Here is a 19,271-nt window from a genome sequence, read left to right on the forward strand (position 1 = left end):
CAAACAAATCCAACACAAGACGCAATTTTTCTATGGCTGTACCACCACATCAAATCTTGTTTTGTGCATCATTTTGTACACGTTACCTTCTATTTTAGCCTGACCTATTTAGTATCTTTGGATATTTTTTAATTTAAAATGAATTAATAGTTTTCTGCCCCATGTCTTTTCAGTGTGGATTTACCCTTTAAATACACTTTTACTTTACACTACACACTTCTTACATGTAAAAGGTGTGTGAGTTTACATCACAGCTCCTTATTGTTTGTTGTTTCTCACTGTGACAGGAAGCCATTGAGAAGTCGTCTTTCTTTGAGCCTCAGAGGAGGATTGAGAGAGGAAATGTGACGGAAGCCTTTAAAACTGTTGATCAAGTTTATGAAGGTAAAAGTCTGTTTCTGTTAGTAGAAGAACATGCATGAGCTGAAACATGTTGGTTTTATTAAAATCTGTAAATAATTACACAAGAAACTGAACTGTTACATTTAATGCATTTTATTCAGTTTTGCATATATTTGGCAAAGTGGTGACTTTTGCCTCAAGCCTGCCTTTCTAACATTTAGTGCACTGCTGCTCTTCTTGTACTGTAACTCATCCTATATAAAACAGAACCAGGCTTTGGATTTGTCCATTCGTCCAAAGTTTTTTACCTCTGCGTGTTTGTAATGGTTTCCTCAGGAGAGATTCGAATGGGTGGCCAGGAGCATTTCTACATGGAGACCCAGAGCATGCTGGTTGTTCCTGTTGGTGAGGAGATGGAGTTCAACGTTTATGTTTCCACTCAGTGGCCGACATTAACTCAGGTACACAGATATTTTGATTAACTCTATAATTTAAATGTCAGTTTACTCATGATGTAAATGCCCTATATCATTTTCTGTCAGTTAATTGATGAAAAATCAGTTGTGTCAAAAGTGAACAATTGTTTAGTAAAGAGAGACTTACTAGTTCACACTGTGTAATTGTGTAATTGCTTACTGATAGTGATGCTTATGCTTAAAGAGAAATCAGAGGCAACGTGGATTGTTTGTTTGCTTTGTGTCAATTGCAGGATGTAATTGCGGAGACACTGGACATCCCGTCCAACAGAGTCACCTGTCACGTCAAAAGGATTGGTGGAGCTTTCGGCGGGAAGGTCACTAAAACTGCGATACTGGCTAGTATTACATCTGTAGCTGCGTGGAAGTAAGTCACAAAAACAACACTCAAGAACAACTAATAGGATCAGAAATTCCTGTTCAGACTTTTCAGAAATAAATAAAACAGTTTTCAAATCAGTGAAAACAGAAAACATATAAACAGAAAACGATAAAAATTAGACAAAAAACCCCGCCATGTAATTAAATGTTGGTTTTCATTTATTTTAGAAGCCAGTGTGTATTGAAATGAAATGATAAGAATCAACAAAGAGCTGGAAGGGTCTTGATTTTTTTCTTTTCTTTATTATAGTTGTTTTATATAATTTTATAATTGTTCTGTTCAGGACCAATCATGCAGTGCGCTGCGTCCTGGAGCGAGGCGAGGACATGTTGATCACAGGAGCTCGTCACCCTGTCCTGGGAAAATACAAAGTAAAACAACACACTCTGGCTTTCATTTCAGCAAGGTTCTCAAGATAAATCTAACTCCAACCTCCCTAAGGGTAAAGATAAATTCTACAGGTTATAAGATTATTCAGGGGATAAAAAGAAGATTAAAGGAATAAAAGAGAAGAAGAAAAATTTGTTTTTCTGGCTTTTCTCTTTTTATTTTTTGTGAAATAATAATGGAAGCTTTCAGTTACCTCCAGGCATCTAAAAGTCCTTCAAATGTAACAATCTGAGAAGGAAATACTGTATCACTCTTTGGTTGAACTACTAGGGCCATACCTACTATATCATAAGGGGTCATAATGAGACAGTGCTTCATTTTAAGGGGTCACAAGCCAAAAGTAAGAGCCACTGTTAAATTATCCACTTACTTTATACTTTAAGTATATTCAGAAGACGGTGATTTGCAACACAAAAAGTTTAAAATAGGATTTTGATACGACCAAACTGTTGTCAGCAAAGATGTGAAGAAATCCTGATAGTTGATTACTGTTTGCTTCAGGTGGGTTTCATGAATGATGGAAGGATTGTGGCTGCAGATATCCAGTACCACACCAATGCTGGCAACACTGTCGATGAATCTGTTCTGGTTGGTAAAAGCGGCCTTATTTGTTATTCAACTGTGTGTGTTCTTCAGAAAAAAAACCATGTAATCGTCGATTTCCTCCTTCTTGCAGGTAGTAGAAAAAATTCTGCTTCACATGGACAACGCCTACAACATCCCCAACCTGCGGGGCCGTGCTGCCGCCTGCAGGACCAACCTGCCCTCCAACACCGCCTTCAGGGGCTTCGGCGTGCCGCAGAGCATCATGATCGTGGAGAACATGGTCAACGACGTGGCCATGGTGCTGGGTCGCCCAGCAGACCAGGTCATATTCCATGATGTATTGCCATACACTTGATGTCATTCAACTGGAGAACTATTGTGCTGATTGGTCAAAATTTTTAATAAAGAACTTCCCAAATACTAGACGAATTCCTGTTTTCAAATTCTTCATCAGATTCGGGAGAACAACATGTACAAGGGGCCGTCAGTCACCCACTACAAGTTTGAGTTCAGCCCAGAGAACATGCTGCGCTGCTGGGAGGAATGTAAGGTCAAATCTGACTACAGGGCCCGCCGCAGAGCTGTCGACCAGTTTAACCAGCAGAACCGCTGGAAGAAGAGGGGGATGTCCATCATCCCCATTAAATATGGGATTGCATTTGCAGAAAGCTTCTTAAATCAGGTCTGTGGGATTGACTTTGGACTTTCTCAACTTGATGGAATTTTTTAGTCGTGCACTGATAAGGTTTTTGGGTTGTTATACAATATTTCCCCACCTATACTGGCTTATATCAGTATCAATTATATCAAATTTTGCAAGGATTATAGTACAAATGCAGCTGGTAAATATGTTCAACTTTTCAGACATGGCTACCTTAAGATAATGTTAATGTTATTCTGCTTAATTAATTTGACAAGTCTATTGATTGCCACACTGCTAGAAAAAAGTGCACATTTCCACAGAAACCTTAATTTGCTTTATCTTTTATCTGTCAGTCATCTTTATTTTTTTATTGACTGTGATGGTGATTGTGCTTGTTTGTTTGTGGAAAAGGCTGCAGCTCTGGTTCACATCTATAAAGACGGCTCTGTTCTGGTCACTCATGGCGGGACGGAGATGGGTCAGGGAATCCACACTAAAATGCAACAGGTACTGTGACAAAGCAGCAAGTGTCCACTGGCCTCCAAAGGACATCACAGGCTCTTCAACCTAACTTTATCAGCAAATTAAATAATTTATTACCCACTGTTCCACCTGTTGATTAGGAACATTCAAACATTCACAGACTGCTAGTAAATGTCATGAATATGATCACGTAATATATGTATTGATAGATTTCACTCTCGTCACTGTGGTAATTTTCGAAACAAATGCCTGTAGTTAAAATAATCCAGGTCCAATGCATGGCAGAGTGTCCATATGAAACCTTAATTATGGTGTCTCCCTACCTTTGAAGCATTCAAACAATATCATGAATCATTGAAAACTTTATGTCCAAATTTATCGCAATTTAAAAAAAAAAAAAAATAATAATTTGATGTTTAGTGACATTCCTTTACAGGTTGTCAAATTCAAACAGGTCTGCCTCTTAGCCATCAGTTTTAATTCTTTAGTTTGTTCTGTTTATTATTATTAAAATTTCTGACATTTTAAAGGATAAATCGGGTGATATTCTATATTTTTCTTATTGTCAACAAACTCTGAAAAGATCAAAACCAACAATGAATTGATCATACTAACAAGTATTGTGCATGTATCACAGCCTGATGTAGCTTCTTCTTCTGAGCTGCATAGCTCCATTGTTGTCCAAAAACTATTAAAAACACATCATTGAACCATATTGTTGCACTGGGTGACATGTTCCTTCATCACATGAACAAACACACTGTAGTTTATCTGACTCAGTCCCACACAGCTGTTTGCCCCAAACACTCACTACAGCACCACATGTGGAAATTACTGAACCTTGTTTGTTCGCTAAAAACTACAGTGAAAGGAAATTACTGAACCTTTTTTAAAAATGAAACTATATATTTGTGAGGTGTTTTTCATGGGATTTGTTGCCAATAACAAAAATAGAGAATTTTGCTAGTATTACCTTTTCAGCTCAGGGTTTGTTTCCTGTTTGCTGTTAGGTGGTGAGTCGGGAGCTTCATATCCCGCTCTCTAAGATCTACATTAGTGAAACCAGCACCAACACTGTTCCCAACACCTGCCCCTCTGCTGCCTCCTTCGGTACTGACGCCAATGGCATGGCGGTCAAGGTTAAGTCCAGTTCCTGCTTGCTTTCCTTTCTAAGCAATAACCTATTCTGTATTCTTACTGTAGATAAACTGGGCTAAATATTCCATGTTCTTATTTCAGGCCTGATTGAAAGACTTTCAAATGTAGTAATAATAATAATAATAATACTTGCAAGTATCATTTTCATTTTTCTTTAATTCAGAATGCCTGCCAGACTCTGTACCAGCGACTGGAGCCAATCAGGCAGAAGGACCCCAAAGGATCATGGGAGAGTTGGGTATGATTTGATAAGAAAGGAAAACATGAATTCTCAGTGACTGATTGCTATGGGGATATTGGAAACTTTAATGACAGATAAAAATGTTTCTTTCTTTTGTACTCAGATCACGGCAGCATTTTTTGACAAAATCAGTTTATCAGCTACAGGATTCTACAGGTACGGCAGAAATCAATTTAGTCTGATTTTTATTTATTTATTTATCAAGTGACAGTAACAGCTTCCTGTGTGTCCTCAGAGGTCCAGACCTTCACATGGACTGGGACAAGATGGAGGGGCAGCCTTACGCTTACTTTACATTCGGAGCGTGTTGCTGTGAGGTGGAGCTGGACTGCCTCACAGGAGACTACAGGGTCAGAACTGAACCATTTCATCTCAGTCTCTTTCGTCTTAACTCTGGACATTAGTCAGACTCATTGTAACAGACTGACATTTTCAGAATTTGAAAGAACTTGTTTGTCTTTGTTTCTGGTAGACGGTGAGGACAGACATTGTGGTCGACATCGGTAGAAGTGTGAACCCCTCTGTAGACATCGGCCAGGTGAGTCTAGTCTGTTGTTAACTATTAAGGCAGAAAAATAATAAAATATGGTAACACTTTATTTTACATATACCTAATTATTTAAAGGAACAGCTATGCAACTGTAATATGTAAGGAAGGTTTCTAGGAAGGACTGTGTCACTTGATACTAATTATAGGGAAAATGGTGACATTGTTCTACTAGCAAAATTTCAATGAATTTAGATTTTCTTGTAGTCAGTGCACAGCAGGTCAGCCGAACACGTAAAAATGTAAAATTTGTCTTTCTGTTTGGTTGTAAAGGCAAGCATACAATTGATTTAATATGAGATACGTGTTTCTAACAAATAGATGAATATTTACTTGGATCTCTGTCAGTTGTTTTAATCATTAAGATTTTAGTTCTTTCAAGGAAATGATTCCAGAAATTAACAATCGCTGATGTACTTTATTATTTTATGGTCCCCTCTCATTGCTGATTTTAAGTGAGTGTGTACTTGGGTGTACTGTCTCAGAACACTGTTTTTAATTAAAACTGGAACTGGACTGGATTTTTGAGGCCAATATTTCAGAGTTTAAAAAATCTGATACGATATACCGGCAAAAAGCATTATTTAAATGGATTACATTTTTTTTTATTGTGATCAAGATACATACTAAGTGGGACATTTTGCCTGTTCTTCCCTTTTTCTAACTATACTTTCTTCCTCTCTTCCCTCCTTCTCTCAGATTGAAGGAGCGTTCATGCAGGGTTTGGGTCTCTACACTCTGGAGGAGTTGAAGTTTTCCCCCTCTGGGCTCCTGTACACTCGAGGTCCATCTCAGTATAAGATCCCTGCGGTCTGCGATGTGCCGCTTCACTTCAATGTTTATCTGCTGTCAGACTCCCACAACCCCCATGCCATCTACTCCTCTAAGGTCAGAGGTCATGATTTACAGATGTACACCTCTGGTTTACTGAATTTCTGTTTTTGTTTTTCTTTCTTTCTTGCTACAACACAAACAAGGAAGAGAAACTATCAGGTCTCTTAAGATCATGTTTTTTTTTTTTTATATTTAAAATATATATAAGGTTTATTGTACAATTCTGGATAGCCTGACTGTGCAGTTATAGTACGTTCCTGAATCGCTGTGCAGATCCTGAATGCAGATGACATTCAGATGCTGCACTGTATGGTGTTTGCATAAAGACAGTGGGAGCAAACGTGTCCACTCTGTAAGGCAGAAATACAGTCGTTCAAATGCTTTTGAAGGAACAGCTATTAGCCAGTAAGCCATTCATAGTCCAGTTATAGACTTTGGAACTTGGATTAAAACATTCATCATTGGTCGTATTTTAAAATAACTAGAAACATTGTGATGTGCTTTTTCAAAATTCAATATTTGGCATCCTCGTCTCAGACTTCCTTGTTTGCAGTGTTATTCTGTTTTATTATTATTATTTTTTTTTTTTTACCTTTTTTGGATTTCTGCTGTTTACATCATTCTGTGTAACAAGTAATGTTCCCGATGATTCTCCGGCTCTGCAGGGTATTGGAGAACCCATCCTCTTCCTGGGCAGTTCAGTGTTCTTCGCCATCAAAGACGCCGTGGCTGCAGCCCGCTCAGAGTCCGGGTTAGTCGGCCCGTTTTCCCTGGACAGCCCTGCGACACCAGAGAGGGCCTGTCTGGCTTGTGCCTCCCCGTTCACTCAGAAGGTAGAAATACTGAAATATTGGTGTTCTTACTCAGTAAATCCAGTGGTAAACATTTTAGTGTTTCTTTCAAAATGTTCTTTTGTCAAGGTGTAAAATCATCTGAAACAGCCTTTAGACCTTTTATAAAACACTTAGCTTTCTCCAGTAAAACTCAACTGACGAGTTTTTGCAACTGCACTTAATTCAATGTCAGGAGAAATCCTAGGATGCATTCAGCCTTTAAAAAATAATTGTGAATTGACTTTAAGTGAATGATTAAATAAATGAATGTTCAAGGACAATAAAAGAGCCTGTCTGGTTTTCCAGCAAGCTTTTCTTTAGCTGTGGTCAGACAAGAACATGTTACCTGATTTTTAAGTAAAGGTCAATATTAATGATCAGGTTAATTGGAAAACTTATACCTGTTACATACAGAGAAAGCTACTGTACAACACTTACATCTATTTTTCCTTAATTGATTACCTTCTCATATATTTGATCTTTCCTCATTGTTTTGTTTGTGGAAGCAAAATAGTCACTTGTAAAATAATCTTTATTGCGATGAGGTAAGCTATCATAAATTAAACTAAACAAAAGGAACAAGAAAAATGATTTCTTATATATTCCTTATTAATAGAAAAGTTTACGTATTGCAGCATAAACATCATTATTGCCTAAAGTATTACTCATCTGTGTCCATTGCAAAGCATATTAAAATGATCGCCTTAAATTTATTCATTTCTGTTTGTTTTTTTGTTTGTTTGTTGTTTTATTTTGTTTCTAGATTCCAGCCAGCAAACCAGGATCTTTCAAACTGTGGGCCTTAAACATCTAAAACTAAATCTGTTTTTTTTTTTCTCTATTTGATCAAACTAAAGCTAGACTGACAATAATACTAATTATAACTAATAGCTATTTTATATACTATATACACTACCGCTCAAAAGTTTGGCGATCTCGAGTCACGCTTTTCTGGATTGCAAAACAAATTAGAAATCGAAGAGTATTTGGGGGAAAAACATGTCACGCAACACTGTGGGGACATCGACTGAACGGAAATTTAATCATTTAATTATTCTAAAACTATTTCAAATGTAAATAATACATTTGGTGTATAATTATAGTGTTTTTATCTATGTTAAAATAACCATTATTGAAGGAAAGAAGAAAATCATCAATTTAACAGGTGACTCCAAACTTTTGAGCAGTAGTGTATATAAAATATATACTCTATAACTTTTTTTTTTTTACATGTATTTTCATTTGTAACAGTGTGTAATGTGAAATGAATGTGCTCTTATCCTACAGTATCACTATTTCAATAGCAGAAGAATAAACGATTAAACAGTTATTAAATACATTAAATAAACCTAGTGTTTCCTCTATATTCATCCAGTAGCAGCACACAACCACAGAAAGAAAGAACACTACTTATGTACGAGTACATGACAGACTCTCACTGATGATCATATCTTCTGTACAAAGAACTAAGATGTCACAGTACAGCCATACTAAGCAGTCTGTAAACTAACGCAGATTTGTCTCCTTGTGGACTGAGGCTGATCACACGTCGATGCACCACGGGGTCGCTGTCCCATCCGTTGGAGATGAGGCCTGCAAGAGCGAAGTGCTGTTAATCAGCCATTTGACAGGAGGAGGTTAGGAGATGCAAGTAAGGAGAGTGTGCTGGTTGAAAATATTTGGGGAAAGTGATATAACAGGCAAACATTTGGTCTCGCATACAGTTCTTGGAGATTGTGGCTGGTACAACAATTACATGGAGTACTAATGTTTAATGTTTTCTCAGAATTAAAATGGATGGACTATGTAACATACTGTATAGCATGGCTTCTGGCAGCCATATTACCGGTAGTTTAGATAATATTTGTATGTTAGCTCAGTATCTGCGCCGCATCTTCTCACCTAACACATCTAGAGTAATTACCAGTGTATCTGGTAGATGTTAACACCATGTTTGCTCAATGAGTGTTGTGGCCAGTAGCTAGCTAACATTTTTTTCAGTTGAACCGCTGGCTCCAACTCAGACTGTTTTGGAACAGACACTAGAGCTGAAGACAAAATAAGTTAAAACTATAAATCTGGAAACAAATGCACCTTATCAGAATATTTCTACCTAGTAAACCAAGAAAAAAGACATAGAAAACTGGGATTGTTACTGAATCCACAGATAATCCACAAGCTTTTTCAGCTGTGTTTTGTTAAGAATATAGTGAACTCCAGCACAGTGCAGGAATTTGCTACATTCTTGATACCGTGAACTGCTATCCGAGCTTTGCACGATTTAAAGAATGGCGTGTTTAAACGGGCAAAATGGCGAGTTTGCAAACTACACGAAGAATTGCATGATGCTTCTATTTGCGTGAATGACCAGAGCTCAAGTTTCAATTAGTTTTTAGACACAGCATCAGTTCAACAGCCTGTTAAAACTTGCCAAGTCTGACTTTGTCTGGAGTACACTGCCAGCCTTAAACATGGACCGCAGGTCTCGTACCGTTTTAGTGAAGTGGTCCTGACTGGCCATGCGGATCTTCTCAGCTGTTGCAGGCGAGCTCAGAGGGAAAGTGTCCCCCAGTCCTCTCTCTTTGCGTGCTGCTGCGATGGCCGCCTTGATGGCAAAGAAAATGGTGGAGCCGAAGAAGACCGGAGGCTCGCCGATACCCTGGAACAACAAGACAGTCAATACTATGTCTTCAGGTTTCAGACAAATCAAAGACTTTTTAAGACCATTTTAATGCTAGCTGGAATTGAATTTAGGAATTGTTTATCAAATAAAAACATTTTTAGAAAACAATGTGGGTCAAGTCATGAGTCCGTGGGTCTTTAGGTATAAAGCCCATGGTACCTTGGACAGGTAGATGGCGTGGGGGTTTTCTGCATTAGCGAGCAGATGAACGTTGAGCTCAGCTGGGATGTCGCTGGGACCTTGTACTGAGACGGTCCTCTTGTCATCAGGACTCCGTCTGGGGAGAACTGCAACTCCTCGATGGTGTACAGGCCGACGCCCTGGACGAAACCTCCCTCCACCTGTTAAACATAACTCACAGATATTATTCATCCATAAAACATTTATGGAGTTCTTTTCTGAGATAATCATAAATATATATTATAGATATATCGATGGTTTGTGTTACCTCATAAACTCAGCAAAATCTTGAAAATTCCCCCAAAATATTCCACGTGGTAGTCCAACATCAGAACCAGATGTTTTTTAGCAGAATTGAGGCCAGTAGGATTGAGGGTTCAACAAGTAATACGTTAATATACTTACTGTATATATGGTGTGATTGTGATTTTATATCTGACATTGATTTGTACAGAAACTGGACTGAGGAAAATTCAAATACTTCCATTGTTTTTGTAATCCTGTTATTGTTCATAGTTTTATTTTCTGAGTTTAGTTAATTTGGTTCCATAGTTCCTAGACCTATTTGGTCAAAAAGGGTTATAATAGTAATAGTTGACTTTGGGGGATTAACATTTATTAATATCTGTGGATGAGATGGTGTTGTACCTGTCCAATGTCCAAAGCAGGATTGATACTTTTCCCAACATCCATCACGATGTCCGGATGTTCTGCAACAAACAAGTTCACTTTGCTGGTAAAGTACAAGATGAATGGGTCATTTTCATCAAACATTATATCTAAATGTAATTAATGGAATATGCATGTAAATCATGTCTTATCCTAGTTATTATCCCATCCTTATCCTATAAAAGCCTAGTTTTTATTATCTTGAGGTTAAAGAGGCAGCTTTAAAGAATGTGGAGCCAAACTACAGCAGCAATAAACTGATTTTAAACATTCTTTTCTAGGTTTCTAGGACTTTAACGAGTGAATATACCTTGTGATCCCCAGTGAGACAGTCGATCTCTACTTCTGAGCAGCAGGCGCCGAAGGTGAAGTAAGAGTACGCTTGACCTTCACCTTTCTCCCAGTCAACATCGGTGGTTGGTCCCCTGCAACACACAGACACACAGTCAGTCACATTACATTTATTTATTAACAAAAGTGATAAATAATAAATTAGTAAAGAGCTTTAATGCTTCACTTTAAAACAACAAAATATAAAACCACTAGAGATACAGAACAGCCAAGTTGCAGGACAATACAGGCCTAACAATTACATTGATGTGATAAATGTGACAAATCTGATCTTAATAAATAATTTACATACATAAAGAATCCAGTTGCAGATAAACTTATCTTCTGGAAGAAAGCTTCATTAATCTGCAAGGGGGAAACGAGGAAAATCAATGTCGGCTTTCACTTGCAGATTTTATCCTTATGTTCAAATTAAGCAGCATAACAAAAGTCTCACTGCCTTTTTCAAGATATTAAAACTTGATACCAGGAAAGTTCTTACTGTTCCAAACGTGCACAAAATTTCAATAGCAACAGTTTTAAATGTATGAAAAATGAATTAGTGCAAGACAAGTTTCTAAAATGAATATAACATTTTCAACATCAGTTGTGATTTTGAATAATAATTATACCTTGTACTTTCCAAGGAAGGGGGGTCTGCCGCTGGTGATCAGCATGTCATCTCCTCGCTGCAGACAGCAGCTTATGGCCCTGCCAGTTCTTACAAATAAAACCATATTTTACAAATTACTGATATTTCCTGAAAATCACATTATCTTTGTTTACTCTGAGAGCATTTTTTGTTCCATGTAATGAGTTGCTGTCGCAGCAGTGATGGCAGAGAGGCAAGCGATCTTCATGACTTTGCCTCCGAAGCCTCCGCCCAGCCTCTTCACATGGCAGGTGATCTTGTTGCAGTCGATGCCCAGCGCTATGCCGACGAGTTCCTGGTATCGGGAGACAAAACCAGTCAGTGAGGAGATCAATGTTGAGGAGCACAGCTCGTGACCATAATGTTGCTAGTCTGACTCTAACACTTATCTAACAGAAGTTTAACGTAAACCAATTAAACCAAAGTCAAATCGATAAAATAATTTTTTTGAAATTGAAGATCATCCTTTGATACAAGCAACAAATCAGTACTTCAGTATTGAAATGCTGCACAGGTTTGCTTTGGTTTTACGGTCATAGTATCAGATCTTAAACATAAAAGTATAAATACACAATGTAAAATATACTCTTTTAACATGTATGTAGCATTTTAATGTGGTAGTTGGTCGAGGTGGAGCTAATTTTAACTACTTTATATACTGTTGGTGGTTTAATCTATAACAATGCATCATATTTAATGAGAGCATATTTGTTGTATGTAAAATAAAGTAACCAGTAATTATAGCTAACAATTAAATGGAGTGGAGTAAAAGTACAATATTTCCCTCTCAAATGTAGTGGAGTATAAAGATAAAGTGATGTAAATAAAGTACCTTATAATTGTACAGTACTTGAGTATATCTACATAGTTACTTTCCACCACTGAGTAATATATACATTACATACTTGACAAATGTACATAATACACAACAAAACACGGATATCCAAAATAAAGAACACAGATTAATAATAAATAAAATTTAAAAAAGATAGATTAGTCTTAACTGCATAGATTTAAAAGGACTTCACATCTGGTCTTGCATAGTTTAGTCTAGAGCTGAAACGATTAGTCAGTTTATCAGTTTATTGATTGGTTGACTGAAAATGCCAAACATTTGCTGGTTCTATTTGCTGTCTTTTAGTCATATATGACAGTAAACTGAATGTCCTTGGATTTTGGACTGTGTGTCAGACAAAACAAACAATTTGAAGATGTCACCTTAGGCCTAGGGAAGCCTCTGGGAACTTATGATGGGCATTTTTTCACTATTTTCTGACATTTTATAGACAAAACAATTCATTGTTAATGAAATAAATTGTTTGTTGCAGCCTCATTTTCATCCAGTAATTACTGCCTGCCATTTTAAAGCACACCACAATGTTTTGATTGATTTTCCAACCGCTGCAGCAGATTTCAGGTCATTTCAGTATGAATATCAGCTTGTACAGATTGACAATTTGGGTTGCCAAACAGCTTTGCATTTATGAGATAAAATAACAGAAAATAAAACCCAGAGGACAAACAATAAGCAAATATTAGGATCTCAAAAGGTATAATGTTTTATGCATTAAGAACAACAATTCCTACTGCTCCCTGTTTAATAAGTTTAAGGTCTAGAGAAGCCTGGGAAGTAGGAAATCAATCAAAAAACCTATGGTAGGCTTTGGAAAATGGTCAGCAATGTACAATGAAAATTATATGAGTTGTAGTTATAAAGTAAAACCACTAGTTTCTCTGACCTGAGTGAAGGCGGGGTGCTGAGTAGCCACAAACAAATCCATCTCTTCATTTTCTCCTTTGGGAACAGCGATCAGTCCCTGAGTCTCCATGTAGAAATGCTCTTGACCGCCCATATAGATCTCATCTGCAGCCAACATCACATATTAACTTATAAGATGCCAGGAGATATTTTATATATAGTATGTAGGATTTTATACATTATGGTAAAAGTGGTTTACCCTCCAGAATATGTTGAGCATTCTTTAAGGCTTCGTCCACGTCACCCCTCTCCACCTTCCGCTTGGGTTCAAAGTAAGACTTGCTTTATGGCATCCTGGAGGATAAAACAAGACAAACAGAGTTCAAAGGAAGCCTCTTTATTGTCTTCACAAACACTCAGTTTCATATTTCCTGAACTTCCATTTTTGCTATGAGCCCATTAATGTCTGAGCGGTTTAGAGCCAAGGGTTAATTTTTGATACCTCTATAGTGAAGAAGACAGGCTGGAGGTCCTGGTAGGTGACCCGGACTTTCTGAGCTGCTCTCCTGGCCTGTTGCCTGCTCTCTGCCACCACTGCACCGGTGATCTGACTGACGCAAAGCACCTGCAGACACACCAGACAGCATTAACTTAGAAACCGCAAAGAAAAAACAAATGACAATACAACATGCATACATGTATGACTTGGACTGAAATATTGTATACTGGCTAAAGTTGGTTTTATTTGATGGTTGTTGTCATCCACCTTCAATATAAAGGAAATGCCACCCGGGGGGAAGTGCTAAGTATTTTTTCTTATCTTTTCCATAATAATTCTAAATTTAAATGATTATCTTTTGCTATTAACTATCAATAGATTATACCCAAAGCTTTGGATTACATTCATTTTCATCTGTTGATTATTTGTCTGATTAATCAATGAATTAATTATTATAAAAGTGCTTGTTTTGTCAGACCAGCTGTCCAAGACTCAAATACATTTAGTGTACAATGATATAAAACAGGAAAAAACAGCAAATCCTCACATTTGAGAAACTGAAACCAGCAAATGTTTGTCATTTTTTGCTTGATAAATTAATGATTAAATGATTAATTGATTGTCAACATTGTTGATATTAGTTTTCAGTTGAACTAATCAATCAATTAAGTTAGGCCTAGAAAAGGTAACAATTTGAGAAAACAATTTGAACAAAATGTAGCTTAATCTCAACATAAACTAAAATATTGGCATCATCGTTAAAAAAAAAATCTGATAATTATGTTATTTTCTATCTGGACATTGATGTATTATTTGACCAGAAGTTTAAAGTACCTCTTCTTCAGCAAACAGTTGCTCGGGGTTATTGAGCCAGAGTCTGCGGTTGGCCCCAGGAACATCTCCAGCAGAGACAAAAGTGACCACACCGGGCATCTTAAGGGCCTCTGACGGGTCGATTTTACTGGTTTATGAAGAGAGACACAACACTGATGGTTAGACCAGGTGATAAAGGAAAAGAAGGGCTGTTTTGTATGTGTTGACATAACTTAATAAGACAGAGAAAATGACTAAACTGAATTAACAACTATAGCCTAGCGAGTGATGGTTTAAGGCCACTGTTTGGGTTGTAGTCCTTGGATATGGCCAGCAGGGGGGGCACTAAATCTTTGACTCGTAGATATAGAATGCTACTTGAATGATTTTGGCATGGACTCTGGTGCTCGTCACCATGAAGATGAAGAGCTCTCCCTGGACCAGCGGCAGGTCGTCGTAGTACTTTGCTTCACCTGTGGCTTGCTGGAAGGCAGACTGATGCATGCTGGGACGACCCACCGGGTCAGCACAGGGCTGGGCCTCTGATAAGAGCTGTGGACAAATGTGACAAACCAGTCTGACAGCTGATTTGTTTGATCAGATAAATAAATGCTTCAGTGACAGGAGTCTTTGTTAGATTCTGTTGAGCATCGGTTCAGTTGTTGTGAGGACAAACAGGCTCAGTGAAAGTGTAAAAATAGATTTGTACCACACACACTGTAGGTTACAATCCAAACCGTGTTTTCACGCTGCATGTGAGTCAAATCTAAACCCCAAGTTGAGATGATGATAGCCATGCAATTATATGCAGTTTCTGTTTCAAGATAAAATTCATGATTAATACATTATATATATATTACATTATATATATATATATATATATATATATATATATATATAATACAGTATAGCATCTGCATGGTTCAAAGGTCATGGATAGAACACTCCTATTTGATTTTTGCAACCTCAAAGTTTAAACCGAAAACTATCGAAGATATTTATATAAAAATCTGATAATTTTTACTGCTAGAAAACAAATAAAAAGCCTAGTTTACAGCTAGGTTTACTGAAATGTTTAAAATCAAAATAGAAAGCTGATAAAATCATAGTTATATATTAATAAACTGACGTATAACTAGGCTAGTGAAAAGCTTTATTTTTAGGACTCCCCTCACAAATCAAGGAACGTCACAGCATATAAACATGCAAACTGATCTCGTTTCGAAGGCACAAAGTGATAAAGAACTCTCTCCTGGTTGTGGTCGTATCTGGACACCATGACAGTTCAGGCTCCACATCCTTCCACCTCCACAGCCGTACTTAGTACCAGTCAGACCAACTGGTGGACAGGAGAGGACAGACTGGTCATTATATGTAGATAATAGTTCATTCATACAAGTCACCTTGTCGCGATTCACAAATGCAGACTCAGAGAGGTAAGGAGTTTATTGTACAGTTCTCCAGAGACTTGATGGGGTTGAGGGAAGGGAACCAGAGGACAGAGACCGAGGGGTATGAGGACTGACCGAGGTCCAAGTCCGGAGGTGCGTGTGGCTGAGACAAAGCAAGCATGACAGGCAGGAAGGCAGTGATCCTGAGCACAAGGAGAGCAAGGTTAGCACAAGCGAGAAAAGCTACTAGAACAAATGGTCTAGGAGCCGGGGACGTGAACTACCACACGGGTTGAAACAACGAGCTGGCAATGAGTGGAAGGAAAAGGCCGGGGTTGATACGCTGCAGCGCTTGATTAGTGGATGAGTCGCAGGTGTGCGGCTTGGCGCAGGTGTGTTGGGTGATGAGAGAGGGAGTGCCACGCCCACAGCACAGAGAGAACAGAGAAACTCTATTGCAGCTTTAATTAAACCCATATTTTCTTAGATGCTTTATATTATATTTTTAATTAAACTCAATAAACAGTAAGTTTAAATAATACATCTTTAGATTTGTTTTATAGGTTGGGTTTTACTATTACTATTTAAATAAATCAAAATGTATATAAATGATATTCCACCTTTTTATTTATTTGTTAAACATACATGAGAAAATCTAAGCTAATGCCCTACAACAATACCCTAATTTTATTCATAACCTGAAATGACGACAACTTATGAGATAACAGTAGTTTCAGATTTTATTTTGAAAGAATAGATCAGAATAAAACCAACCTCTTCTCAGAAAACTGAGCAGCATTTCCTCTGGATCTGCATTCTTCTCAATAACTTGGAAGGAAAGGCGGAAGGAAGGAAGGAGGGAGGGAGGAAGAAATGGACAAAAGCAGTAAAGGCAGGAAGACAAGGAAGGAAGGAAAAATAAATGGAGAAAGAAAGAAGGACGGAAAAAGAAACAGACAAAAGCAATAAAGGAAGGAAGACAGGACATTGGGAACAAAAAAATTAAAGAAAAAGCAAACAAAGGAAAGAAAAGGGGAAAGGATGAAAATAAAACTAGACAAACAATGCCAGAATTAAGAGGAAAGCAAAGACAAAATAACCAGAAGAGGACAAATTTAAAGTAAAGAAGAAAAACCAAAAAAAAAAAAAAGAATATATTAAACTACACATTAAAGTAATTGCACGGTCCTTCATGGGTTTCATTAAACAGCAGCAACCATTAACGAAGAGCTTTGTGAGCATCAGCCCTCCATCAGATGACTTCATACATATAGATACAACCAGTAAATAAGCTCTCTGTTATGATAATTGATCACTGTGTGTGTGTGTGTGTGTGTGTGTGTGTGTGTGTGTGTGTGTGACAGGTCACAGGGGGAGCTGCAGTCTGCTGACTCTCATGAGCCTCAGAGCCCTTTACTGGTGTCTTCTTAGCCTTTTACTGATATATGACCAGAAATTATGGAGGACATTAAGGAGCCTCAAAAGGATGATGATTGATAGATGATGAGCATTTATTTGGCCAACATTTATAAAACAAATCAAAATTCAGACCAAAAAAGTGAATTAAATAGGTTAATTAACAGCTAACCCAAATAAATAGTGGTATTAGTACATCGTTTTAAGATTTTATCTGTTAACTGAATATCTTCTTTAGAGGCATAGTTCAACATTTTAATCATATATCCCCAGGGGGCTTTGTAAATTGAACAACATATGACACCATCTATCTTTAAAGGGAAAACTCTCACAAAAACAGAAACTATTTCACAGGAAATAAAAGCAGAAACGCACAGTGGAGTTCGAAAGACATTTTTTGAGCATTATGGGAAATATAGAAAACTGCTAACTGCAATAAAAGTAGATGACACAGATTGATACAAGACCAAAGGAGAGACAGTAGAGGAGTTTTCTCTTATTGTCACGCTAGTAATTCTCATAAATGCAATATTTTACAGGCTTATGAGGGAGATTTCATTGGCATAATAGGCAAATACACAAGTTTACCATGTATCTGCTGTTTTGATATGCAAAGTTCATATTTTACATTATATTTAGATGCTTTTTTTTCCAAACGTCCCCCTAATATTTTCACTTAATATTCTTCAAGTTATTTAAGCTTGACGTGTTCACATTATTTTATCTTGATTGTATTTTGTGATATTACCAGAATATGTCTACAGAAACTTTCAGCACAGTGGTCAGTCAACAGTTTTCTAACATATGTTTCTGTTTAGGCTCCAGTAACTACATGGTATTTTAGATTTTGCTGTGATACTGTATTTGCACAGTATCTAAAATGTATTTTAGGATTACTATGTTTCTTACTGGACTGCTCTTTGTTGGTAACCTTTTTACAGCGGATACAGCTTGTTTTACCTTTAATTAAAAAGTAAATTAATTACTCACAATAATAGCTAATTAATGGCAATAAATAGGTTTATGAATGCTCTCACCTTTTTCCCATTGACAAAGAATATCAGCTCACTTGGTGAATGCATATTGAGGAGAGTAAATTGTCACGAGCTGACGAGCAGGTCCTTATGAAACTTCAGCTTTGTACTGGCAGTTCTTTAAGTACTGAGCCACAACACTTCATGTCACAAGTTTTCCTTTATCTGACAAATCAATCAGTTTTGGCTCCTATGGCCTGACAGCACAACCGCAGCTACACACAGCATGTTGTGATTTATTTTTCCTAAACCATTTTATACTGTTCTTCCGGGCTATTCAGTAATAATTTCAGTCCAGACTTCCATTGTTTTACACCTCGTCGTCTTTCCATTTCAGTTTGATTGAATTGTTTCAGCTCTAAACATTTGTGTTGCAAAATGAAATTATTCATATAAACGTGACGTTGACAGAAAGTGGCCAATCCGTTGTTTAAAAGCAGGCAGTTTTTTGGTTTTAGAGACATTTCTCATGTCTCAGGGATTCAATTCAGTTTAATTCAATTCAATACAACTTTATTTATTCCTGTAAGAGCAACTGTATGCAGCAGCTCGCCATCCAGATCAACAGATACATGCACAATAGTTAGGAGAAGAAAAAAACCTGTTAACTACAAAACTAAAGTCAAAATCAAAGGCTATGTAGTTAAAATTAGAATTGGTATTAAATACAGTAATAAATAAATACAAATATCTAAATAAGTCTAAAAGATACACAATCTAAAAGGATACACAAAGTAATGAGGCCGTACAAAAGCATAAAAGTATTTTTAAAAATTACACATAGATAGAAAAGGTCATTTAGGAAATGTCCTTTTTAATTGATTTAGGTGTGACCCAATATTTAAAATGAATAAATCAAATTGCATTTATTACATATGAAATTGTGTTTAAAGTGTCAAATTAACTGAATAAATATATAGTAATATAGTTGTAAAATACTGAACTAAAAATTCTGTATATTTATACTGTAAATACTTTGTAGTTTCCTCCTTTCCGCTGTAAAAAAATATATATAAAAAAAACTAAAAAT

At 37.0% G+C, this 19,271-nt stretch overlaps 1 protein-coding gene and 1 long non-coding RNA gene across 17 annotated transcripts in view; one reads left to right on the forward strand and one right to left on the reverse strand.

The window, feature by feature from the left end:
* The window catches only part of aox6 (aldehyde oxidase 6), a 20,470-nt gene extending 12,247 nt beyond the window's left edge, over positions 1 to 8,223 (forward strand). For all 7 annotated transcript variants that reach the window (XM_044188601.1, XM_044188605.1, XM_044188602.1 and 4 more), the window contains 16 exons: positions 288 to 384; positions 679 to 803; positions 1,052 to 1,185; positions 1,484 to 1,571; positions 2,092 to 2,178; positions 2,267 to 2,458; positions 2,591 to 2,818; positions 3,191 to 3,286; positions 4,273 to 4,401; positions 4,584 to 4,658; positions 4,765 to 4,817; positions 4,897 to 5,011; positions 5,134 to 5,199; positions 5,908 to 6,096; positions 6,708 to 6,875; positions 7,639 to 8,223. In XM_044188601.1, the coding sequence (XP_044044536.1) occupies positions 288 to 384; positions 679 to 803; positions 1,052 to 1,185; positions 1,484 to 1,571; positions 2,092 to 2,178; positions 2,267 to 2,458; positions 2,591 to 2,818; positions 3,191 to 3,286; positions 4,273 to 4,401; positions 4,584 to 4,658; positions 4,765 to 4,817; positions 4,897 to 5,011; positions 5,134 to 5,199; positions 5,908 to 6,096; positions 6,708 to 6,875; positions 7,639 to 7,689 (1,893 nt within the window). In that variant the 3' untranslated portion in view covers positions 7,690 to 8,223. The remainder of the gene's footprint in view (positions 1 to 287; positions 385 to 678; positions 804 to 1,051; positions 1,186 to 1,483; positions 1,572 to 2,091; positions 2,179 to 2,266; positions 2,459 to 2,590; positions 2,819 to 3,190; positions 3,287 to 4,272; positions 4,402 to 4,583; positions 4,659 to 4,764; positions 4,818 to 4,896; positions 5,012 to 5,133; positions 5,200 to 5,907; positions 6,097 to 6,707; positions 6,876 to 7,638) is intronic.
* Positions 8,065 to 18,828, reverse strand: LOC122872411. 10 transcript variants are annotated; one of them, XR_006377110.1, is made up of 13 exons: positions 18,245 to 18,828; positions 16,566 to 16,619; positions 14,422 to 15,994; positions 13,591 to 13,713; positions 13,348 to 13,442; positions 13,129 to 13,253; positions 11,370 to 11,684; positions 11,051 to 11,103; positions 10,718 to 10,832; positions 10,387 to 10,448; positions 9,718 to 9,899; positions 9,367 to 9,534; positions 8,065 to 8,468 (listed from the first exon to the last, which is right to left on the reverse strand). It is a non-coding gene; the product is annotated as an uncharacterized LOC122872411 (long non-coding RNA). The 10 variants fall into 10 exon arrangements; XR_006377108.1 differs by having other exon boundaries at positions 14,422 to 15,739; positions 18,245 to 18,826; XR_006377111.1 differs by lacking the exon at positions 18,245 to 18,828 and having other exon boundaries at positions 14,422 to 15,739; positions 15,927 to 15,994; positions 16,566 to 18,232.
* Positions 18,829 to 19,271: the final 443 nt, after the last annotated feature.

This window comes from Siniperca chuatsi, linkage group LG24 (assembly GCF_020085105.1).
Source record: "Siniperca chuatsi isolate FFG_IHB_CAS linkage group LG24, ASM2008510v1, whole genome shotgun sequence".
In the NCBI taxonomy this organism is placed as follows: Eukaryota; Metazoa; Chordata; class Actinopteri; order Centrarchiformes; family Sinipercidae; genus Siniperca; species Siniperca chuatsi.